The sequence below is a fragment of the Bidens hawaiensis genome, unplaced genomic scaffold, assembly GCF_021521415.1.
Source record: "Bidens hawaiensis isolate Kalapana, Puna unplaced genomic scaffold, B.hawaiensis_p1.1 tig00002553_1, whole genome shotgun sequence".
Classification (NCBI taxonomy): Eukaryota; Viridiplantae; Streptophyta; class Magnoliopsida; order Asterales; family Asteraceae; genus Bidens; species Bidens hawaiensis.
The window spans coordinates 499,283-525,288 of NW_027491139.1; the positions used below are offsets into that span (position 1 = coordinate 499,283).

At 33.9% G+C, this 26,006-nt stretch overlaps 3 protein-coding genes, 1 non-coding gene and 1 pseudogene across 4 annotated transcripts; 3 read left to right on the forward strand and 2 right to left on the reverse strand.

Moving 5' to 3' along the window:
- The first annotated feature begins 1,543 nt into the window (after positions 1-1,543).
- On the forward strand, positions 1,544-4,892 carry LOC143620314 (serine/threonine-protein phosphatase PP2A catalytic subunit-like). Its single transcript, XM_077092014.1, has 11 exons — positions 1,544-1,691; positions 2,152-2,208; positions 2,750-2,833; positions 2,938-3,009; positions 3,105-3,176; positions 3,258-3,298; positions 3,527-3,593; positions 3,678-3,869; positions 4,064-4,153; positions 4,240-4,347; positions 4,440-4,892. Exons 1-11 carry the CDS (start codon positions 1,599-1,601, stop codon positions 4,503-4,505), a joined length of 942 nt encoding a protein of 313 aa, XP_076948129.1. The 5' UTR covers positions 1,544-1,598; the 3' UTR covers positions 4,506-4,892.
- A 739-nt stretch (positions 4,893-5,631) lies between these two features.
- Positions 5,632-8,279, reverse strand: LOC143620313 (phytoene synthase 2, chloroplastic-like). Its single transcript, XM_077092013.1, has 6 exons — positions 7,769-8,279; positions 7,619-7,669; positions 7,055-7,227; positions 6,593-6,828; positions 5,868-6,060; positions 5,632-5,791 (listed from the first exon to the last, which is right to left on the reverse strand). The coding sequence occupies exons 1-6, from the start codon at positions 8,079-8,081 to the stop codon at positions 5,633-5,635; spliced, it is 1,125 nt and encodes a 374-aa protein (XP_076948128.1). The 5' UTR covers positions 8,082-8,279; the 3' UTR covers position 5,632.
- Positions 8,280-10,738: 2,459 nt separating this feature from the next.
- Positions 10,739-10,810, forward strand: TRNAG-UCC (transfer RNA glycine (anticodon UCC)). Its single transcript has one exon. It is a non-coding gene; the product is annotated as a tRNA-Gly (tRNA).
- Positions 10,811-15,136: 4,326 nt separating this feature from the next.
- LOC143620235 (putative polyamine transporter At3g13620 pseudogene) lies at positions 15,137-25,768 on the forward strand (annotated as a pseudogene).
- Positions 17,005-18,506, reverse strand: LOC143620140 (uncharacterized). The gene is made up of 3 exons (XM_077091891.1): positions 18,461-18,506; positions 17,505-18,390; positions 17,005-17,011 (listed from the first exon to the last, which is right to left on the reverse strand). Exons 1-3 carry the CDS (start codon positions 18,504-18,506, stop codon positions 17,005-17,007), a joined length of 939 nt encoding a protein of 312 aa, XP_076948006.1.
- Positions 25,769-26,006: the final 238 nt, after the last annotated feature.

The following is a 26,006-nucleotide window of genomic DNA, read 5'->3' on the forward strand; positions in this document are numbered from 1 at the left end:
CACATGCTCGTGCATATCACATCTGCGCATGAAATATCTGCGCGTGAGAATAAAGAGAAGACCTCGCGCATCCTCAGGATGGGCGCATATCACACATGCACATAATCGACCTCGTCCTTATCCAAATCAGGATTAGGGCAACCTTGATTGTGCACGTCAGACAACCTTCCAGAAGGCATCTTTTTAAGGAATAAGAATATGCTGATGTTGACAGCTGCCAAATGAAAGGTCGACAACTCAGCATGACACATGTGCTACCACGTGATTACAACCAACGAGAAAGCGCCAGGTGTCCCAGAGGACACGTGGCGCAGTGCAATTGGAGGAGGCCAACGAGGTTGAGCCTAATCAGTGGAAACCCTAGCACTATAAATACAGCATCAACTCCACTTTGATGGACACATTCATACTCAATCATTGACAGTTACAGACACATTGATTCACATTGAAGCATATTCAATCGCACAATCATACAGAGTAACATACAGTATTCAGCTATTAAGCAATACTCTCCCAATTCCCTTACTCACACATTATTATCTTCTCCTACACATACTTATTCTCACGCCGGAGGGTTACCCCAAAGAGGACCCCTCTGTCCCTTTCTGAGGGGTAAGTAACGGCGCTGTTCATTTTGTAGGTGGAAGAACACTGATCCAGAAGAACCATCGGTGAAATAGTATAATCACACCCGAGGAAAGTAGATCTGCTACCAGTGAGTAGATCCACGTTTCTTCACATATCAAACACAGTTTGCTTTAACTATGCCACATAATACACCGTTTATCATGCATTGTTTCTAACTTTTATCAAACACCATATATGCAAATCAATAATGTAGAAGAAAAAAAATTAAAAGACCAATATTATCTATTACAATAATTTATTGTACATATTCAAAAACAATACAATCAATAAGCCTTAACTCAACTGATATTTGATGAGAAAAATAAAGATTTGGACCGAGACCATAGGGTTTCAAGTTCGAATCTGATCACAATCAGGTTTTATTTCGGATGGTGAGAAACAAGAGATGACATGCTTGAGTAACCCAACATTGTCTGTGATCATAAACGTATAAAATTGTCTTCTGCCACAGGGTTACCTAGGACGTTAAAAAAAACTACGCAAACAACCACCACCATGGATGAGATCGGTGCCGATCAATACAAGTACCGAAAACCCCAATCCCGAAAATCACAATTCTTGGTACTGGACCAAAATTTTTGGTTGGATACCAATATGATACCGATATTTAAGATGAAATTCATGAAATACCGATACTGAAACTCAAACCTTTATTACCGATTCAATATCAATATCAATATCAATATCAGTAACGAATTTGCTCTTCCCTATATCCCTAACCGCCACCGTTGATGAATGATACATACAAATCCACTTTATTTTCCCAATTTCGAAATATTTAGAAAGTTGAAAAAGGTAGTGGCGATCGAAGGCAGAAAAATGGCAAAATAACCCACTGTCTGTCTTCTTCATTCTTTTTCTTTTTGGGTATTATTGTTATTATTATGTTTCCCCCCACACAATTAAATTAATTAATTCATTTCCATCAAATCCATCAATTTGCCCACAAGATGAGCTCGGATCCAGTCACGCAGCGCGTTAATCACAATCTTGACGAACATATCGCTCAGCTCATGCAGTGCAAACCCTTGTCCGAACAAGAGGTTATTAATTCATTCATTAATTACCTTTCAATTTGATTTCTTTTGTAATCCATCTGGTGATTTACGGGTTAATTGATTCGATTTTGGCAGATCTGTTATCGTCAGATCTATAGCGATAAATTATATTTGTGTTTCTGCTAGTTATGGTGGATTTTAATTCTGGGTATATAATCTTGGACAGAATTAATTTAGGGTCAAAATTGGTTTATTTAATTTGTTTAGATGTATGATTTGAAAGCAAAGGTTTGATTTGATTCAATTACAGTTATTTAGTTAGTTAGTTAGTTATTTAGGTGTAATAAACTTTACCCTTTATACATACACTTGTGTTTGGGGATAAAGCTTGCAGCTTTTCACTTAATTGATAATTTTATTGTGAGATGAATGTAACAGACAGTCGAATGCTTCGGTTTTGTTGCTTTTCCGTTTAACATTTTAAATCTTGTCATAATGATTTTAGGTTAAGTCGTTATGTGACAAGGCGAAGGAGGTCCTGATGAAAGAAAGCAATGTGCAGGTATATTCCTTTTATTGTTATCAGATTTACGCTTGGGTGTAAACGAGCCGAGCCTGTATTTTTTGAGATATATTTCTAAAGCTCGAGCTTGGTTCATGAGTAATTTTTCAAGCTCGGGTTGAGCTCGTTATAATTTATTAATTAATTTATGTATGTTCATAATTGTTTTTATATATCTTTTTGTTATAATTTTTATATATAAGTATATAACATTATACACACACACATATATTAATTAGCTATTTATATCATATTAATATGTAAATATGTTTTTATTAAATAAAATTAAAATATATGAATAATAGACTCGATTGGGCTCTCAAGCTTATTTTTAGGCTCGAGTTGCTTGTTTAAGCTCGGTTCGGTTTGAGCTTTTAGCTAGCCGATCTCAAGCAGCTCATGAGCTGCTTGGCTTGTTTACACCCCTAGATGTACATGAATATGGTTGAAGTAGTGGACAATGTGTACTTTCATTTTATGATACTATCACAAAATTGCAATTTTGTACAAATAAGTCACCTTTTGCACATTTTTATTTCAGCCTGTTAAAAGCCCCGTCACAATCTGTGGGGATATTCATGGGCAGTTTCACGATCTTGCAGAGCTTTTCCGGATCGGTGGGAAGGTGTGTTTTCATGCTTCTTTTATCATATCAACATTTTTTATTTTTACGTCAAATAAAATTGTGATCATTTTAGCTAATCATGTTGCCCTCTTTTCTTTATTTAGTGCCCGGATACAAATTATTTATTCATGGGAGATTATGTTGATCGTGGTTATTACTCAGTTGAAACCGTGTCTGTAAGTGTCACAACTTACAACACCATCTGAACTCGGTGTATATGTGCTTTATTTTTTAATTTTGCATAAAAAATGTTTTGAAATTGTCATTTCAGCTTTTAGTGGCTCTCAAAGTGCGTCATCCACAAAGACTTACAATTTTAAGAGGAAATCATGAAAGTCGCCAGGTACATTTTCAGAATATATGATAATAACTTTCAAGAATTATTAAAATAAAAATAACAGTAACCACAATGTTGTTTCTGCAGATCACTCAAGTTTATGGGTTTTATGATGAATGCCTAAGAAAGTGAGTTTTCACGACATTCCTTTAATATTTGACTTGCGCTTAGTACAGTCAACTGTTTGACTTTCTTTCAAATGTCTAATATACCCTTATCAAGAATGTCAATATTTTGTGAAGATGACGATATTCAGTTTTTATTTGATGGAAGGGGTAACACTTATCTTGTTTATTTTCAGTTTTTAACGTCTATGATTATAGTTTTCTTCACGGGTCAACGGTTGGCTTTTGCAGATATGGTAGTGCTAATGTTTGGAAGACATTTACTGATCTATTTGATTATTTTCCCCTCACCGCATTGGTTAGTAACATTTGAACTATTTACCCCTATGTTTTACTGTTTGACAGTTTAACCCTCGTGATTTAATGGTCTTTTGTTTCATAGGTTGAATCTGAAATTTTTTGTCTTCATGGTGGATTATCGCCTTCGATTGAAACACTTGATAATATAAGGAATTTTGACCGTGTTCAAGAAGTGCCACATGAGGGGCCCATGTGTGATCTTTTATGGTCTGATCCCGATGACCGTTGTGGTTGGGGTATTTCACCTCGCGGTGCTGGATATACATTTGGTCAAGTATATATCTCTCTCGCTAAATATAAATATTTTTTATTTTTATTTACGGTTAATGGCATGAAAAATTAGCCAACTTTCTTTAATTTTCTGTTCTAGGTAAAAATATCATATTCTTACTTGTAAAAAGGTGCATAATTTAAAGTTGTTATATTATTGTGTTACTAATTTTCTTTTGTTTTTATATTGTAATTCAGGATATATCTGAGCAATTTAATCATGCAAACAGCTTAAAGCTCATTGCTAGAGCACACCAACTGGTTATGGAGGGATATAACTGGGGCCACGTAAGCATTTTATTAATTTCGTTCTTTGTTGGTGTAATTATGGTTTATAATTGTTTTTAAACAGATTATTCAATCGGTTATAACAGGAACAAAAGGTGGTTACAATCTTTAGCGCACCTAATTATTGTTACCGCTGTGGAAATATGGCTTCGATTCTTGAAGTAGACGATTGCAATGGTCACACTTTCATTCAGGTAAAATTAAAAATATATTAAACATGCGCGCTTGCATGTGTGCATCTCTCTAGACATACAGCGTGTCAACTAATAATAATATTAAATCACAGTTTGATCCGGCTCCAAGAAGGGGAGAGCCAGATGTGACACGCAGGACGCCGGATTATTTCCTATGATGCTGACATGGCAGTTTACATCGGCCCTGCATGGTGCTTGTGGAAAATAACGAGGGCAAAAAGGGAATATATGAAGCTTGAAAATGTGGCAGTGATGGTGGAGCACAAACATGAATTTGGTGATCTTATATTGTTTGTTCTGTTTGTAGAGGAAAGACAGTTAAAATGTTGGATTGGTGTCTTTCCTTTTCATGTTTTGTTTTTGCTGTTATAATTCTTTTTGACATTAGTTAAGAATTAAGAATGAATACTCTATTAATTTGTTATTAAGATTCTTTTGAAGAAATTTGTTGGCTTGACTCTTGGTCATTTAGAGCTCTTAAACTAGGCAATTACATGTGTAATTGTATATTGCGTGGACATGTAATAGATCTACCCGGTTTGATAAGTAGGCCGTGTGCGAGTTGATTTGTTTAATTCACAGAATGGTTTGTTTATGATTTGTTAAAAAAATTTATCTCAACCAACCAAGATATATGTGACTTGTTTCATACGTTCACAACTTGATTACAACCCACTAACCTGTATATGACTTGTCAACGTGTTTGATGTATTTAGACTATAAATAAGTAGATTTAAGGCAAAATTACCTTAATAGCCATTTTATTTTCTTAAATTTTATATATGAATTTCTTTTTCTAATTAAAAAAATGGTACCTGATGGAAGGAAGTCCGTTGAGTTAGATTGAAATCTGTTGCGCTAATATGATAAATACCACGCTCTGGTTGATCTCTAATTTCTAAAAGTCTTGGCAATTTTGTTTATTATTTTGGTCAACATGATTATTTTGGTGATTTTACCGTTGTCTAAAGAGCTGGTTTGGTTCATACGATTTTAAGCAAGTCCAGGCCAGAGTTGATGAGTTTCCGACGAATAGTCATAGTCATACGGGTTGTGTTACTGTTCAACGATTTAACTCGCCAACCCATCGACTTGACACGATTGCCACCGGCCACCGCTAGTCAAATACAAGAAAACAACTATGCTAAAGTACCAAAGTAGTCCATTGAGGCTAATTTCTTGTGTTGAAATTTGAAAGATCATTATGGCCAAATATACATTAAATAAAATAAAATTTATGTATAACATCAAGTTATCAACACATATTTTGCACTGCATAAATCTTTTAGAAGGCAAAACTGGTCGAAACAGATCTAGTGTACGATAAAGGCAACATAAGTAGTTTCTTAGTTCTACCAACATAAGCTCTCTTGGTCAAGTTATCATAGTCATTCTCCTCAATAGCATCCAATATGTTGCGGTACAACAACAACGATGACCAAACCTGTAATTACAATGCTCGCTTTTAGACGAAATGATTTCGTTTAAAATATAAATTTGAAATCTAGATATGAACATACCGGCCAACGACTATCTTTATCAAGCTTAGAAGCTCCTTCTTCTGCCTGGTTGAAGTAGAACCGAGCGCGCGTGATCTGGCCTTTCATGAATTCTCTCCAGTTATCGGTTACTCGCCTTGAGTAAACATCTTCGTCACATAGCCCGAATTGCGATAGTTCGTCTTGAGGAAGATAAACTCTACCTCTTAATGCACTGAGAGAAAGAAAGATGGGATTAGTTTAAGATACACACAACGCAAAATTTATCAAACCAAAATAAGTTATGTATAACTTATATATATATATATATATATATATATATAGGGTTTGTATCAAATACAAATGAAATTAACGTGCTAAACTTGAGAATCAAGTAGAGTACTTATATAATTATATAATAGAATAATTATGTAATTACTCTATGATGTAATACATAATTACTCTACTTGTATATATAATTTTACTACTTGATTCTCATGTTTATCACGTTAATTTCATTTGTACGTTAACCTTCCCCTATATATATATATATGTTAAAACTTGGGTTGTAATTAATCTATATTAAAATTTGGGCTTTAGTTTGCAAGAGCCAAACGAGCTAGCCAGCGAGCAAGGTTACCTTGGCTCTGGCTCGGGCTTGGTTCATTTACATACTTCACCAACGGATAACCGACAACAGCATCACTGTTTGAACGATGGATATATTCGACATAATAACAATGAAACGATTTAGAGGAATAACTTACTCTTCTCCAACATCTCTAAGGATATTTGTGAGCTGATTTCCAATGCCAAGACTAAGAGCCGAGTTATAGATGTTTGGTGCATCATATGATGACTCCGGTGCAATACCCATGACCGGAACACTCATCAGACCAACTGTCCCAGCAACATAGTAACAATACAAGTAAAGTTCTTGAAAGTCTTCGTATCTACTTTTCTTGATATCCATTCTCATTCCTTCAATCATGTCTCTAAACGGCTGAAAACCGAAAAAGTAATATTTTAGTACGCATATATGAATAATATGGACTTTTAATCAAGAGTTCAATTATCGTAAGGGTTTTCCTATATAGTTATACGGGCCGTGTAGTATGACTTTTGCATAACACACCACGGTCACATCAGACCTTTTTCTCATATCATACAGGTCGTATATTATCGTGTGAGTGATGTCACCTTAATTAATTATCAAGGTATGTATGTACCTTGATGTCTAGTGGGAACTTTTGAACTGTGTGAGTTAAGGCAGCATCAAGCATGTCAAAGGGCCGGCCATGAAAGAGATCATGGAGTCTTTCTTCCCATCTGTCAAGAACCGCATCACTCATGTGGATCGCGTTCGGCCCATCAACGAGTTCATCTGTTCTCCTACACCAAACTGTAAAGTGCCGGAAATCAGACCCAAGAACACGAATTTCGATCTTAACCAAGATCAAATCATTCGGTTTATTATAAATCTTGACACTAACTACACACCCCTAACCATCTAGCTAGTTATATCAAATATCTTCCTAATTAACATACCATGACTTAAACTTCTAATATATGGTCATTCAAACAACTAGATAAAATTATTAGACCAATAAACAAGCTAATAAAATTAAACTATATTGACTCTTTTACTGTTCACCCTATTTGACTTTCACTCAGTAATTAATAAGGATCCCTATGCCTTAGGATTAACTTCCAAAATATAAATCAAGTAATGTTAATTTTGATCCTATAAAAACATATATCATATCTTATTATACATTGTAGCATGAACTTACCATATATAGCCCATATTGCTTTCTGTCTTTCTTCAGTCATTAACCTTGTTCCTGTCAAATTCCAAACCAAACTCATCACTCATCACCAAAACTAAATAAAACTTTCCATTTTAGGAAACTTATTAAGTTAGCACAAATCAAGAATTTTACCTAGATAAAAAGTCTTTGCATATTCAGCACAAATATCTCTACACCGATCATACGCCTCTTCAAGAAACTCCGGATGGAATTCAGGCTTTCCACAACCAGAATAATCATCGCGTCGTGTTTGCAACTGTCTCTGAACAATCTCTCGAACACGTAGATCCGTTTGAGGAATTCCTTCTAATGACAATTCAGGCAAATTCGGTTTCTTTGGCGCTACAACTCTAGCTGTTACCATGAATTCTCGACGAGAGTTCCTGTGATTGTTGATCACTGATCCTATACAAGGATTACCTAAAATAGAAACTGCAGATGCCATTTGGAAATCCTTATTGAAACCCAAAATTTATTATCAAAATCTTTCTAAAAAGATTCTATCTTTTTTTTGGGATACTTTGATACTCTCCAAGAAGTGGCTTTGAGACCTTGTTGTAATAAGTTGTATGTATATATATATAGAACTTGTCACCTTTTATACAAGAATTTGAAAGTGAAGTGGGACCGAGGTTTTTGAGTTAAGATTAACATATCTTTGTAGATGATCTCACTGTTGTCATGATCTCTTTTAATATGTTTCATGAATTTGGAAGTGCCGGCAATGACAACTACTTGTGGCCCTTGTGGATATATAACTAATCAAACAACTGCACATGCCTACGTATCTACTCACATGGTGACTTTTCTATTTGTAATACACGTATTTGACACCCAACACGTGTTTTTACCATTTACATTTGATCCTTTTTTTTCCTAGCTTTTGAGGTTGTGGAGCTACTTAGTCGTGTCAAGTAGATCATGCATAGTAATGTTATGAGTTTATGACCCAACAATCTGTGATTTTATTTTTGTTATCCAGAAAAGACTAGAACTACAGCATGTTGCTCGTTTTCCCCTTGTATCAATATAACACTACCTAATTTGAAAGATTCTTTAAAGTGAATTCAATTTTGATTTGGAAAAATTGTAAACTCAGGAAAAATAGAAGTGACAATAACGATAACGAAATACCCCCCCCCCTCTTATTACAAGTGTCCACATTTTTTTTATTTGTCCCATTATAATTGTCCACTTTTAAAATTTATTAGCCAATTTCCAAGTTTACCCTTAAACACACACAACTAACATTAATAAACAATATTGATTGACTCACTTTTCAATGACATTATTGTCATTTGGTAAGAAAAAAAAGTAATCATTCAATCCATCTTAAATTTTGTGTTTTTCAAACATGGACACTTATAATGACACGAAGGGAGTATATAATAGTGGATCAAATATGTATGTGCTTAAAAAATAATTGTTTACATATGTTATGTCTGTTTTTTGAGCAATCAATTTTTTTAACTATATCATATAATCTTGATGTTAGGTGAGTCGAATAATGAATACCAGTATATGTATTTATTGTCATAAAGTGTATAGTATAATTGAAATTTTACATTTTCTTATCGAATATGTTGTGTTAACTAAAATTATATAACATGCACTATACAACATTCGAACTCTCTTCATTTACCGACTCACAAGAAATATAAAAATAATTTGAAATACATAAAAAGTGTAATTTTTTAAGTGTAAATCCGCTGGTAATTATCATAATCAACTTGTTATATATGTTCACAAAATTTGTTTTATACCATGCATATTCCGTAATTTACCGTTTTCAAAAAAGTACGACATCTTCCTAATTAAGGTTTTGGCTTTACTAGACGAGGAAGCATGTTTTTATATGCGAACCGAATGAAGGATCTTGTAACCAATGATTCCCCTTGTTTCCCTAAGGTGCTTTACATTGGATTTGTCGTCATCTAACCTTTGTCATTATTTTCCAATAAAAAAAATCATATATATATATATATATGTATTTTATTTTCTAAAGAACTAATTTTAATAATCTTCAAGCAATATAGAAAGGCAACTACGCAAAATTTGTCATAATTTAACTACTGATTAATTATCCTGTATTAAACCAATATCACACGTTTGTTCTTGGGGGTCAGTTTTTATATTATTTTCAATATGAACAATTAAAATAAATGATTTGATTCCTTTGATATCTTGTAAGTTGTAACATTCTGTATTCATACGAACAATTTATAGTGAAGCATCTTTGCTCTTTTATAGTCAAGTATCCATGCTATGGAAGAACGGCGTGTGATTTTCCTAAATAACCACACTTATATGTTTTAATCATAAAAACATACACAAAACATACAAATACACTTTAAAAACTAGGTTTGTTATTCAACTAATTACTAAATACAAGCAACTTAGTATTTTTCCGTTATTTATTAAAGCGCTAACCTGTAGCATAGTAAGTAAATTTTTTAAAAGTGTTCAAATTAAATTATTCAAGTTTAAAAACTGTTTCAGTTAAGAAACTTAACTTTCATATTTTATTTAATTTATAGGTTTTACATGTTTTTTTTTCAATTGTAAAATCTTTTTTTTATGTTGATGTGGAACGGTGATGTGAATTTTATTTTCAATATTTAATATAATTAAGGCTTTTTTTATTTTATTAAATTATAAATACATATATTGCAAATCTCTACCACTACATGTCTACATCTTTCCTCCACTGCTTTCTTAATGCATAAAAAACCGACGAGGCTCGATTTAAAGATCTAATAACTCGATTTGACCAAAAATTACATGAGTGATCTAATTAAAATACTTTTGAAACTTTATTATTTGTGACATTTTTCCTTTATTGAATAAAATGGACTTTCATCACATTTAATATCTTATAATTACTTGCATTTAGCTTTACTATATAAACAAAATAATATTAATTCTGATACATATCATTAAATTAAATAATATTTAGTCAAATACGCACTCATCATATCAACAGTAACTAATTATTATAAAAGTAAAAGTAAAGATTGTTAACTCGTTTTCTAAAAGTATAGTCTTTGTTAAAAAAACAACAAATAGACACATATAGGATAACTTAGAATCTTACTCAACCAAGCGTTTGTAGTCCAACGGTTAGGATAATTGCCTTCCAAGCAATAGACCCGGGTTCGACTCCCGGCAAACGCATGTATGCGTTTTTGTAACAAATTTTATTATTTACCTTTTATCTAAACAAACAATAATTGATAAAAATGGGCAGTATCCATAAAAACAAGAAGAAATGCCATTGCCGACTTACCACCTCAATATCATCCAAAATAATATAAGGACTTATCCGTCTTAACATCATACTAAACGATAAAACATAACAATAATAAAACACTAATGAAAACGATAAGATGTATAACCTGGAGTAGACATATATCCGTTTTGTTATCATTATTAGTAAAGACATTTGCTAAAACCCAAATTAAGAGATGTACAAGGAAAGACACTTGATAAGTTGATAAGAAGACCCAAAGAAGTGTTACAAAGCAACTTTGTGTTAAAACTCTGCCTTGTAGACTTTGGGCATCATACCATTTATTTACAGTAGTTCACATGCTTGTGGTTGGCAAAGATGTTCTTGTCACCAGCAAAGTTGGTTTTAGATATAAAGTTTTATTTCATTTTATAAGAACACATAATTTTATATGGATAGATAGGTATGTATTTTTAAATAACAACTTAATATATCTTCATAATCAATCTGACTCATTCATATTTTTTGATCCTATAAAATTATTGATTAGATAAACATGTATAATAGTTTTTTTTCTCATTTAGTTAATTAAACTTTAGGTAATTGACTATAGCCTTATTGGAAATAAAGAGATGAAAAAGGAGGAGATGAAGCTTCATGACTGAGAAGAAGGTCAAAATAAAAAAGACTTTAGTGATTAGTGGCAACCATAGGTCGAAATCTTAAATCTCATATCAGATGGCATATTTCAGTAAAAAGTTTTTTACCAACTTTGAATCTTTGATCATAAATAATTGTATTATGAGTTATATAGATAATTATTTTTGAGATTTTCTTTTACTATGTGAGAGCTTTGCAACAAACCAAAAGCATGTAGTGCAGTTGGGTGTCAGACTAGCACGAGTACATGGTACCACCATTCATGTGTGAAAAAGAGTGTCTTGAAAATAAAGGAACAACTCACATGAACAAGACCTAACTCTACATACTAAATTGGTTATTATAATAAATAAAATGGTTATAAAGAACAAATATATAAGTTTGTGAAAATGTAAGGAATTAAGGATGTTTGTGGGATAGAATGATTTATTGTAGAAAAGTGGTGATGTTTGTATTTGTTAGTATATCAAATACACCACTAAGTTAACGTTGAAAATAGATGGAGCTAAGGATTTGAATGAAATTGAGAAGACACGTGAACTGTGAAGAGTCCAATTGAAAGAAAAAAAAATATGTTAGCTGAAAGTGTAAAAAATGATTAACCTTAGGGACAATTCAGGATACGTTTTCAAACACTAGAAACAAGTTATTTACGATCTGAAAACACAATATTAGATGATTACTTAATTTGCCAAACACCCACTTATGTATATACAAATATAATAGAAAAAAACACGATTCTACGGATTCTATGAATAATCGGGTTGCATAACCTAATGGTCTAGTGATATGGTGTCTGCCTTTTTAAAATAGAGGTAATGAATTGAAATCTTTGTAGGTACAAGGTTAAAGATATTTTGATAGAATAAATTTGTTGTTAAAAAAAATGTGGCACATCATTTCTATTTTCGAAGGTAAAAATAACAATCCTTTCCTTGGATCGGATCTGAGTCCAAATGCTAAGCCCGTTGGCTTCTAACCATAATAATATTGTTGGTGTTGCTTAATGGACTACAGTCTACAACAGTACAACCCATGAATAATAATTTTGTATTATTGTTGGTGTCTTGGTGAAGTGTTATATATGACAAAAATAAAATTTGATTCGATTGTACTGAATAAACCTAGCTTGTACACATGTTTCGTATGCGTTTGTAATTCAGTAACTATATAACATTCAACTACTTTAACTTACCTAAGTGAATAGAAATTGTAACACACAAAAATTTAAACAAACCAACAGGTTTAACAACACGTTGGCGCGGAAATAGGTCAGAGTTTTTTCCATTTGAAAACGATATAATATAAAGTTCAGTAATCGTAAACGACCTTTTTAACTCATTTGTAAAACCAACTATTGGGACACAACCCACTTCGTAACACGTTATCTAGTTAAGCTACTACTTAAATGACAACTCCAAATGTAAAGTAATCATAAAACAAAATAAGTTCAATATTGGAGGTGTAATCCATGAGTCACTCTAAGCTCTTGATCTTCAAACAATGAAACCCCACAAACTAGACCACCATATAAATGTAAACTAAAAACAACAAAAATATACATCTTTAGATTACCACCGTATAAAAGCCAGTTTTAATGGTTTTTTTTGTTGATTTCCAATGATTTTGTAATAACTATAAAGTTTATGTTAAAAGACTGTTTTTTGCAATTCTATCAAACTTTAATTACTCCATATTTTATTATAAAACACCGAAGAATAGTAGATGTAAATTATAAGTACTTACCTTAGTTGAGATGTCCTTATGTTGTGTTCTGTTGGTTCAACCCTTTGACATCATGATCCATATGTTAAGTTGAGATGTCCTTATGCTGTGTTTCATTGTTCAGTGACGGATTCAGGAAAACAAATTATAGGGGTCAGAAGAGGGTCAATGTCAAAATTTCATAGGGGTCAATCGCAACTGCCGTTGTTAATCACCATATTTAGTATCTTGCAACACAAATATTTGGTGTACAAGAAGCATTGACTCATATTCATTGTCTCAAATTCATATGTTCTTTTTCATACTCATCAACATCACCACATAGGTAAAAATCACTCTACACTTATTTTGTCCCGTTTAGTTAATACAACGATTTAGTTGTAAATCAACATACGTGGTTACACTAAATCATATAGATTCACATTTGGCCAAATGTAAAGTTTTAATTCTACCAAGCATAAACTTTAAAATACCATGCTTTGGTCTTCATCTACACAATTCATCTTAATCCTACATAATTTATAATAATTAATTCCTAATATTTAACTAAACATAAACCTCAACAGTGACATCATGGCATTTTAAACATGGACACAAGCTAACCCATCATTATGTTTTAGTAATGAAGATTCACACTTAAAAGCAAACAGATTATCATGTGATTTCCAGCCCTAATAATCTATGATCATATAGTGAATCACATATTGAAATCCAGTTTATTCATGAACCCTTATATTCTCAAATAAAGAACAATTATGCTAATTAAAAACTTGAAACTCACAAGAGACATGATAGGAACGAGCATTAATCCTTCATATTCCAACCACTCTACTAAAATCCTCTAGTTCTCAACTTCTCATAGTTCACTAATTATGAACTTTTGATGTGCAGTTTAGTATGTTTCAAAATTAGGACAACTTTAGCTCCCTACCTTTTGCGTCTCGCCACGATAGATTCAAAAAGCATATACAAAGTGAATCACGTAATTCTCCACCATAATATTATAAATCAATTTTACAATATCCAATGGTGAAGTTTAGTGAGGGCCCGATCCCTCCTGTTTTTTGCGTATCAGTGTAAACTTATTTGTTTTCGCCCGAAAATTTGTATACGCGGTGTAAATTTACCCAATTTTGACAGAGAATTTTAGCCCGCCCCCTCGTTTTTGATTTTTTTTAATACATTTTGACACAATATCCAATGGCGAAGCTCAGCGAGGGCCTAACCCGCCCCTTTTTTTGCGTAGTAGTGTACAACTGTCCGTAGTGTATATTTTTTCGTTTTCAACGAAATTTTGAGCCCGGCTTCTCTTGTTTATGATATATTTAATACATTTTGAGTCCGGCATCTCGACGAACTCATCCATACTTCGCCACTGACAATATTATATTAGAATATTTCAGTATATATAAAACTTGTTTCAAAACAAATATTTATATTAAAATATATATTTTAATTTCTATAGAAATCGTGATGAAACACAAACATGTGTTTTTTAATTCTTAATTAAGTAACCATAAAACAATCAACTACATTTAACTAAACCAAAAATATAAACTAACCGCCCCCTATACCAATGTACTTTGGACATATAAATTTTATTAAACTTAAATTTGTTACAAGTAATCTAAAAACTTACATAAATTATTATTGTTATTATTAGTATAATTTAAAAAATAGATAACTCTAACTCAAAATTCAAACTTAAAACCTCTTCAACACATTGAGATAATCTCGGAATTAAGGTATCCCAACTTGTATACAACACATTCTATGACCTCTATATAAAGTATAAACAAACCTCAAAAACATTCTTAAACTTAAAACCATAAACCTTCCTATACACATTCTCAATCTCATTCTTAATCTCTCAACCTTTGTCGACAATGCCGCAACCGCCGTCCACAACCACCACCACGGACATCCTCCCAATAATAAACCCATCCACCCCCACCAAAAACACCCACAAGAAACTCATCCTCATCCCCCTCGTCTTCCTAATCTACTTCGAGGTCGCTGGAAGGCCCTACAGCGAAGAGCCCGCGGTCAAGGCCGCGGGCCCCCTCCTCGCGATCCTCGGGTTCTTAATCTTTCCCTTCATATGGAGCATTCCCGAGGCCCTAGTGACCGCGGAACTCTCCCACCACTTTACCCGGGAATGGAGGCTATATTATTTGGGCCCACAAGGCCTTCGGCCCATTCTTCGGATCTTTAATGGGCACGTGGAAGTTTCTCACTGGTGTCATTAATCTCGCTGCTTTCCCAATATTATGCATTGACTATTTAGAAAAATTGTTTCCGGTTTTCACATCCGGGTTACCAAGAACCGGTGCAATAGTAACAGCTAATGTTGTCCTATCTGTTATCAACTTCACGGGTTTAAATATCGTCGGGTACGCCGCGATCGCTCTAGGCGTGGTCTCACTGGCCCCGTTCGGGTCATGTCCGCGATCGCGGTCCCGAAGATTAAGCCACATAGGTGGCTTAGCATGGGACAAAAAGGTGTCACAAAAGATTGGAATTTGTTTCTAAACACATTGTTTTGGGACTTAAATTTTTGGGACACTGTTAGTACTATGGCGGGTGAAGTCGAAAACCCGAAGAGGACTTTCCCGTTAGCATTGTTTAACGCGGTTATTTTAACGTGTGTATCTTACATGTTACCGCTTTTAGCAGTCACGGGTGCGGTTCCATTGGACCAGAATGCATGGGAGAGTGGTTACATGGCGGTAGCAGCCGAGTTGATCGCGGGGAAATGGTTGAAAATTTGGATTGAAATCGGTGCGGTTTTGTCAGCCATTGGGTTGTTTGAGGCCTTGTTAAGTAGCTGCTCGTTTCAGATACTCGGAATGGCGGGTTTGGGGTTTCTACCGAGGTTTTTCGAGCATCGGTCGAAGTGGTTGGATACTCCTTGGGTTGGGATATTGGTGTCTAGTTTGATTGCTATATGTTTTTCGTTCATGCATTTTACGGATGTGATATCTTCCGCTAACTTTTTATATAGTTTGGGGATGTTGTTGGAGTTGGCTTCGGGTTAAGTTTCCGAACTTGAAGCGGCCGTTTAAGGTGCCCGGGAATGTTGGGGCAATGGTGGCATGTGTTTGGTACCCGCGGCTTTCTTGGTGGTTATTATGGTTATTGCTACGAAGATTGTGTATTTGATTAGCGGAGTATTGACAGTTGGTGTTTTATGGTATTTCTTGATGAAGTTTGTCAAGTCAAAGAAGTGGTTTAGTTTCAAAAATGGCGGTGAAATTTTAGTTGGTGAGGAAGAGTAGATTGATTTGATTATGTTCTTTTGATTTGTATAAATGTTTTTAGGAAAAAATTTTATATGTTTATAGTATTTTTATTGCTCGTTTACCTTCTGTTTCGAATCCAATGTAATAGATTACATATATCATGGAAAGAATTATCTAGCTAATAGAAGTTTTTGTGATGCTTCATTGTGTATATCTTTTAATTGGTAAACTATTTGATCTATTTTATGTGGTCAGTTTTTAATAAATTTTATTTAATATAGCTAACTTATCGAGAATAGTGGGATCAATTGGTTGACCTTGTATTGTTTTAATCATATGTATAGAAATTTTTAGTGTTTTATTTTGTGTTTTAGATGATTGTGAAAATAAATGTAAGCATCCATGTATGAATCACTAATGGTAGTTTTCGAAGTTATGATAGTTCTTTGCAATTATAAAATTGATTAAATAAGCTTTTTAATTGACGGAATAGTTTTAATATTTTTTAGTTTTTACAAGCTACAAAATCAAACATCCTTAAATCCTTAATAATAGTTTTTTTTACAGTTTTAAGGCCCATTATAGACAGTTCCTAGTTTGGTCCGGACTAGTGGGTCAAGCTTTTATCAAAAAGGCCCATCAAAGTTTTAGGTCCAACATCCACAATCCAATTGGCCCCCTCTTCCCAATCCCAACTCCTAGCGTAAGGCGATGTGTAGTGGAGGGGCTGTAATTGGGGGCGAATTGTGACACGTGGCGCCCAGTCAGCATGGAGTGGAAATTTGTTATTGGGGTGTAACGGTGTAGGGGCTACAAGTTAGGCCCACAGTGTGTTTTTTTATTATTTTCTTTTTATAACTAAACTAATTAAATAAAAACCAATTTATTTAAATAATTAAATAAAAATGTATTAAAATTAAAAAATAAATACAAAAAAATACATAAATTAAAAAAAATACACGAATAATAAAAATAAATAATAATAACAAAACACACCAAAATAAAAATATACATAAAAAAACTAATATGTTCGTCTTCGTCCCCGTCGTCGTCATTGTCCTCCTCCTCGTCTTCGTCTTCGTCCTCGTACTCATCTTCGTCCTCCTCAACGGGACGATTATCCCACATGTGTTGAACCAAATCCGCTTTCAGTTGGTTATGTATATCACTTGATGTGAGCTGGTGAATGTTATACGTTCGTTGGTCTTGGGTTAGTTCAGGGAACTGTTCTGGAACGCTTCCTGGTATATAGTGTTGACATATTGCTTTTCCCTCGTCTTCTAAAATCATATTATGCAATATGATACACGTATACATGGCATCGCTCATTTTTGCCAACGTCCATACACGACAAGGGTTTTTCACATAATGCCAACGTTTTTTTAGAACCCCGAAACACCTCTCGATATCCTTTCTCGCGGACTCTTGCTTCTTCTTAAAATAATCTCTTTTTTCTTCGATAGGGTCTTGAAACATCTTGACGATGATCGAGTACTCTGGATATATCCCATCTCCCAAATAGTATCCGTGACGATAGAAGGTATCATTGGCATAAAACGGTAAGACCGGTATGCTACGGCTGATGTAATACTCTAACACGGGTGACACGTTGAGAACGTTTATGTCGTTATTGGACCCGACTAAGCCGAAGTAGGCTGACCAAATCCAAAGTTCTTGTGAATAAATGACTTGAAGACTAACCGTTGGCACTCCATGGTCACCACGAGTGTATTGACATATCCATGCCGTTGGACAGTTGGCCCACTCCCAATGCATGCAATCTATACTCCCGATCATGCCTGGAAAAGAATGTTTGCTTTCGTGTACATCATATATGCGAGTCAGGTCGTTTGAAGTAGGAATCCTCAGATAACGACGAGAGTATAATTGTATTATCCCTATACAAATAAATTATTAAACAATATTTATATTAAAAACAATAGTTAACACAAACAATTTAAATATTACCGATGCAAAAATTCTCCAACGCATCTCTCGTTGTTTTCTCAGTCATCTTGAAATGCTCGTCATTGATATCGGTCCTGTTGCCGTATGCGAGGATGCGTATAGCCGAAGTACACTTTTGGATGGCGGAAAATCCTAAATATCCTCTTGCATCGGGTTTCTGTTGAAAATACTCATACTCCCGCTCCATATCTCCAACAATGCGCAAAAATAAACGCTTGGACATCCGAAAACGACGTCGAAACATAGCGTCGTTAAATGTAGGTGTGTTGTCGAAGTAGTCCTTCATCAAACGAGTGTTCGCTTGCGTACGATCCCGAATGATATATGACCGTCTACGTGGTTCCGTAGATGGATCAGAGCCGGACACCATGTTATTGGCTACGGCCCGAACCTCGTTCGTGACCTCTAAATGATCTTCCGCCACTTGTCGGTGAATCTGATGAATCCTTCGACTCTCGTTTATTAATTGATCCAAAATCTCGACAGAGTTCGTGGAATCCGGGGAACTCATTGGGTTTGAAGAAGTATGGAAATAATAAAAATGATTGGTATTTTTATGTTTGAGTTTGTGTATGATAGGGTGAAAATGGTTAGATAAAGTTTGATATATATATATATATATATATATTAAGTTTTTAATTTTTTTTATATTTAACCGTTACCCAACGGCATTATTATTATTATTATATTATTATTTCTCTGTCTCGCAGGCGATAAACTATTCCCGCCCCCCGCCCCATTTCGCCCAGGGGGGCGGTGTTCCACCATAAAATCGCCCCAAATTCGCCCTTTTCCTCGCCCACTACACTCGGCCTAAAAGAACTCTATATATTCTCCCTACACTATAAGAGTGTTCTCTATGGTGGGGGACATCAAAGCCTTTTCATAATGTCACGTCAGCGTCACATGAGCATCAAGGAACATCGAAGCCCCAACCTATAATGTCTCGTTGTGGTTTAAAGCCCTTTGGGGCCTCATTATATGTATATATACATATGTATGTGTGTGTGAGATGGAGAGAGAGAGAGAGAGAGGGCCCACCAAAATAACCCAAGCGCGCCCATCGTTGTGAACCCCCCCCCCCCCCCCCCTAACAAACAAATGTGCCCCTATGCGGTGTGAAGGGGCCCAATGGCGTCTATAGCGACCTGTCTAGCACAATATTTTGGGGATATACCTGTGATCAATTATCGTTAAAACTCTGCCTAGGCGTCGAATAAACTCTAAGTAATAGTTAGTTGGAATGCTACCGACCTTGTCAACTAACAGCTATTTGGCCAATTTTGAAAATTTATATATAAAATTTGCTATATATATAACAGTTACATATAAATTTCAATATAATTAATCTGAATTAATAGTTAGTCCCTACCTCACCGCCCGACCAACGTCTAATGATTTCTACAACACACATGCTGATACTTGTTGATTTTGTCTACACATAATAGACTAGAGCATCCGAAAGGTTTAACAACTAATGTTTTTTACAATGAAAACTAATCTTTAATTCAGTCAGTCTCCTTAAGAAGAACCTTAAACAAGGATATTGAAATCCTCATAAAATTAGACAAAATAGTTGGAAAATAATAGATGATATGATATTCTTTAAAAAATAATATGTATTGAGAAGTGCTTTTGAATCACGTGGTTAGACAACTAGTACCTCCATATTGTGGTAAAGTTTACTCTTTAAAGACCAATCTTGTTAATTAATAATTATTTTGATTTGGCAGGCGTGACAAGTTCCTAGTCCATAACTTTTGAAGGGAAAATTCTCAAAATAGGTATTTATGATTATATTTTTCAGGTTTTAGATGCCATTTTCAACATATTCCCAAAATATGTATTATAAACTAGTCGTGACGAATAGTTTATGATTATTCACGAGTAGTTTGTATAACCAATTAAAACTTGTCACGTGTCTATAAACTAACCGTAACGACCAGTTTCACTAATAATCTACTCGTAAAGATTATATAAGTTTAAACCCTCGTAATCAGCGCCACACGAGTAAATAAGATATTCTTTAGTCGCGACGAGCAGATTATAAAACCTTAAGAGTCGCGAGTATTTTATCAAACTAACCACGACGATGAGTTTGACTACCAAATGCATCTAACTGGTTTGTTTTACAAAACATTAACCGGAATGGTTAGTTTGTTTGCTTAACTTGTCTTTACGAGTAGACACTAGTCAACGACTACTTTATATCCGTTAAACTAGTATTTTGTTGGTAACTAACTCGTCTCGATAAGTTTATCCGGTAAACATTACGCTTACGAGTAGTTTATTTGTGGTTAACTCGTCGTGACTAGTTTACCTTGTTTATATTCCCGATACGAGTATTTTATTGTTAATAAACTCGTTCTGATAAGTTACCAGATTTAAATTAACCAGACGAGTAATCTATTGGTAGTTAACTCGTCTTGTCTATATCTTGCTATAAACTAGTCGTGACTAGAAGTGCACAAATCGGGTTTTTTAAATACCCGGGTTCGGGTATGGAACCGGGTTCGGGTATTGAGAAAACCATAGTAATGAGTTTTTTCGGGTACTGATAGGGAATGCATTTTGGCACTAAAACCCGAACCCGAACCAGGCCCGATTTGTATCCGGTAATACCCGAAAACCCGAACCGGGTTTTCCAAAACCCGAAACCGAGTATTTCAAATGCCCGATGTATACCCGAAAAATACCTTAAAAAGTGCAAACTTTTAAAAAATCCAATTTATTCCCGAAAAAACCTCGGAAAAAACCCGAAAAAACCGGAACTGGGTTTTTCCAAAACCCAAAATTGGGTTTTTCAAATACCCGATCTATACCCAAAATTACTCGCATAATACCTGAAATATACCCCAAAAAAGTGCAGCACTTTAAAAAACCCAATCTATAACTAAAAAAAACGCAAAAATAAGGTTTTTTCAATACCTGAGAATATAGGGTATCAAAATACCATGTTTTCGAACACCCGGTTTCATACACTACCCAAATCCTAATGCGTATGGTATGGTTTTTAGATACAATACCAGGACCCGAACCTGATCTAGATATGGTTAATACCTGATTTTCTAATACCCAATTGTACCCGAAACCAGGTACTAGTCAACCCGATTTGTGCACCTCTACACTTACTTACCCGGTAAGAAGAAGCAGGCTCTTATCTTTCTTCCTAATGGGCCGGGCCTTCCCTCTCAATTCAAAATAGTGGTCATGCCTCTCTCTGCTATTGAAAACAGGAAGATGAAACCTACAGCAGTTTCAATGAAGTCCGGCAACAGTGAACTCAAGAGAGAAGTTAGCCATAATAATAATAAGCCCCAATTCCGTCCGGCCACTGACGATACGAAGCTCCTTCTTCAAGATCCGGTACCACTCTCTTTCTTTCTTTCTTTCTTTCTCCTTGAATTATTATTCTTATTATGATATAACAATGAATTTGAAGCTTCTGTTGTTGGTTGTGTAGATTCTAAGATCAGATCCAATCGAAACCGAGGAAGCTGTTATCCGATTGCCTCCGGTTAACTTCACTTTTAATTCATGATTTCCTGCCTACTCTTGCAACGTATTCATAATAATTACTAGTATTATTATTATTATTATTATTGACCTTAATGTAATGAACTTGTTAAGAAATGCTGCTGCTGCTGATTTAGGTCATACCAGATAAGGGCAACTTAGTCAATTAGGTTTCTCTTAATGTACCGGAAAATATGGAATTGCAATGTTTATAATCAATGTATTGTGTTTCTATAAGCTCATGCATTTTGCACCTACTTCGCGTTCTATAACGTGTTTTTTGAACACTAACAATGTTTATAAGAAGAGCTTGTAGAAGTGATCTGAAAGTTACAATGGCGTCACTAAAACACTCGTTATTGTGGTTCACGTGATGAGAGTTTGAGTCACATGGTCAAACTTGCATTCGCGCTTGCAAAGAAGACTTCCTCGCAGGTTGTCATCATATGTTTGAAGCATTGTTTAATAATAATTACGGGTTGGATTTGGTAAGTTCAAAACGCGCTTAATAATATATTGATCAAAGTGTAGGCGGAAATTTCAGCCCTAACTATGACAGTTAAGTTTTGAACATGGCTTGATGTCATGGCAGGTGTGTTATTACCTCGCTCACTCCATCTTTGTACAATCGGTTTGGTCTTGAATCATCTTTCTCCATTCTCCCCACCAGTAATTTCTTTCTATTTTTTGTTTCAAACATTTCAATGAGATACCCGGCCAAAGTGTGACCATTTGTTCCACAAGCTCCCATGGGATTCGTTTTAATCAACCCTCAAATTTTGCCGTCTGGACCGTTTCACTCTTTCAGATTAGATTTTTGTAAAGCCCACTGGCAATTTGTGCGTCTTTCTCACTATAAATGTGTATGTGACTATATTTGCTCCGTTTGTGGAGTTTCGTTTTTGGATGCTATATGTGTTACGCATGCCAGAGCTCTAAATGTTGCGCTTTTCATGTTCAAGGTTGGCGAAGATGCTCATAATTAGTGATGAAACCCTAAACTTGTTAATCTCAAGCACACTGATGAGCGATAAACTCTAGTTTTAGTGCTTATTCTAAATTCGAATGCATGCTAGAGCTCTAAATGTTGTGCTTTTTCATGTTCAAGGTTGGCGAAGATGCTCATAATTAGTGATGAAACCCTACACTTGTTAATCCTAGGCATTGTGATGAGCAATAAACCCTAGTTTTAGTGCTTCATATAAATTCAAATGCATAATCTCTTTCTCTCTCACACATAAAAAATAGTTACAAATGTTACAAATTCTTATATACAAAACTTTTACAAAATTGTCATAAATTTTGGTATAACTAAAGGTTTACTTAGAAAATGAGAAATAAGAGAAGGAAACAAATGTGTGACTAGTGGTCTAACAACAATATCTATAATATATATAAACGAACACATAAAAATCTTACGTGTCGCGATGTAGTCGCTCCCCCCTTTTTGGAGTCATCAGATTTGCTTGATTTTTAAATGGAGGCTTCTCATGCATTTGACCCGAATTCATGGGTATGGGTCTTACCAAACCCAGATACTCCTTAAACGGGTTATAACATCTCATTAAATTAAAAATTATTCTCACCAAATTATTTATGTAAAAATCCTATAAAATAGAATATAATAAAAAATAATATCTTATTTATTTTAAAAAAGATATATATTATTTAAATTAAAAAAAACCAATTTGATAGTAAAAAAAATAAATGGGTCTCGGGTCTCATCAAACCATAAGTATATTATTAACTTTCATAAATATTATTTATAATTAAAAAACCAATTTCATAGTAAAAGAAATAAACGGGTTTTGGGTCTCATCAAAACCTTATAGCTTTTAAACCGAGTTATAACATCTCATTTATTTGTTAAACAATTTATTATCAAACCATAAATATATTATTAACTTTCATACAATAAAAAAAATATAAATTAAAAAATAAATAAATATTAAAACAAACAATATAAAACAACCCCTCGTAATACAGGGGATTTTACTTTCTCTCTCTATATATATAAATAAAACAATAAAACAATAATATATTTATTTATTCAATAAATAAAGCCTTACGGGGTTATTTTATATTGTTTGTTATAATATTTATTTATTTTTTGAATTTATATTGTTTTATTGTATGAAAGTTAATTATAAATTTATGGTTTGATGATAAATTGTTTCACAGTTTAATAATCAAACTAGTGAGCGTCACCTACTCGCCTAGTCTCTAATTTGCACCTAATGCCGTTGAAAACTAAATAACGAGGATATGAATCGTGCATGAATCACATAAAACACTACGTCTCTCTTCCGTAATCACTCTACCACCTGCAAATTTTCGATATTAAATCTCACCGGTCTAACATATGTTTCAGGCTTATTTTTATTATCATAACCTGCTTTTGAAACAAAATATTAAATATCACCCACCTTTATGAAACATAAATAAAGTAAAAGAAAAAAGAATATAAATGGCTCTACAATAAATGAAGCCAAGTATATCTCCATGACAACAATTTATCCTATTCATTGCCTATACATAAAGTAATAAAGTCGGACCAAAATATATATAAAGAAAAGGTCGATAACTATGTTAATAGCGTCATTCCTCTTTTCACGGCACAGATTCTTTGAATTTTTTTTCATTGGTGGGTTTAATAACTCATCGATACCTCTTGGTATGCAACGTTCACAACGTTAGTCCTTAGTGTATTGTATTTGCCTTGTTAGTTGCGCAAATCATCTATTAACTACATGACTGTTAGTGTGTGTGTGTGTTGATTTAAGTTTGATTTCTATATATGTTAAAACTATGACTAGCCACAAAACACGACTAACTAGTGACAGTATAGTTTTACAACCCGTATTCTTCCTACAATTGGTTGAAAATATGATAATTTGGGATATCTTTATTTAAAGACTTGAAATTATAAAAAAAATGGAATTATTAGAATAAAACATATGTATTTGATTTTTAAAGTTGGTTTGGGAGTTGAGGTTGAGATTTTGGATCGGGTTTTAGGTGACGGGAATTTTAATAAATAACTTTTATCCACCTATAATTAAAGCATAAATGGTATACCCGAAACTGATAGGAAAATCTGCAAACATGAAGCGTTATGAGTTACCATATATAAGATGCAACTTTATAATCATATATAAACTGAGATTACATTAGTCACACCGTAATCACCTATTAATATTTCACATATACTTCTTGAAATTCAATGTTACATTTAACTATCTATTCTTTTAGTAATTCATCTCTTATAAAATGTCAATTCATCTTAGAGTATAAAAACTGTATGAATTGTTGTAAGACCTAAAGACCGTGTATAGTTCTTTCTGTTTCATTTACTTGCATATTTCATTGACAATTTTCAAATAGAAAATATATAGTTAAATAGTTATTATATTTTAAAAATAATTTGTACGTCTTTCATTATTCCAAAAATAAGTTATTGTACGTGGATAATTAACTTGTATGAAAACAGACAGAATAAAAGTATTATTACTATAAAAATTGGATTCCATTGGGATCGACATTGGAAAAGAGACATTACCCTAAAAAGAAATAGAAAATGAAAAGCTTAGTTTGAAAGTAAAGGCCTGAACTTTTACATACACGCAAACATGGTATGTTTATGAATGTGTAATTATATTTAGCAAAGGGCACATTTGTGGGTTGACCCTTTTATAATTTAAGTAATGTATGTCGTACTTAAATAAAATGGTATTTTATGTCAAAATTCAAAAAGATAAAGATGAGCTTGATAATTTACTACTAGAAAACTAAACTTTCACAGATTCAAAATCTTCCATTGATGAAATTCATCCCGATGAGCATCCTTTGGTGAAGCTCCTTCGATATAGTGCTCGTGTGACATTTTCTTTCCTATGGATTGCCAAATTCCCGTCACAATGCCGCCAATACTGTACAATTTTGTTGAGTGTGGCCGGTTTTAATCAAATTTAAGTCGCCTAACGAGAAACTATAACCAAATCAAAAAATAATCAACGTACATTTATGATTT

Coding starts and splice junctions, on each gene's coding strand:
- LOC143620313 (XM_077092013.1), bottom strand. CDS start 8,081: ATGGCATCTGCAGTTTCTATTTTAGGTAATCCTTGTATAGGATCAGTG. Junction 7,670..7,768: donor TGCAAAGACTTTTTATCTAG/GTAAAATTCTTG, acceptor GGAATTTGACAG/GAACAAGGTTAATGACTGAA. Junction 5,792..5,867: donor ATAAAGATAGTCGTTGGCCG/GTATGTTCATAT, acceptor TTGTAATTACAG/GTTTGGTCATCGTTGTTGTT.
- LOC143620140 (XM_077091891.1), bottom strand. CDS start 18,506: ATGACTGAGAAAACAACGAGAGATGCGTTGGAGAATTTTTGCATCG. Junction 18,391..18,460: donor GTTGGAGAATTTTTGCATCG/GTAATATTTAAA, acceptor TTATTTGTATAG/GGATAATACAATTATACTCT.
- LOC143620314 (XM_077092014.1), top strand. CDS start 1,599: ATGAGCTCGGATCCAGTCACGCAGCGCGTTAATCACAATCTTGACGAA. Junction 2,834..2,937: donor TTTTCCGGATCGGTGGGAAG/GTGTGTTTTCAT, acceptor TTCTTTATTTAG/TGCCCGGATACAAATTATTT. Junction 3,010..3,104: donor ACTCAGTTGAAACCGTGTCT/GTAAGTGTCACA, acceptor TTGTCATTTCAG/CTTTTAGTGGCTCTCAAAGT.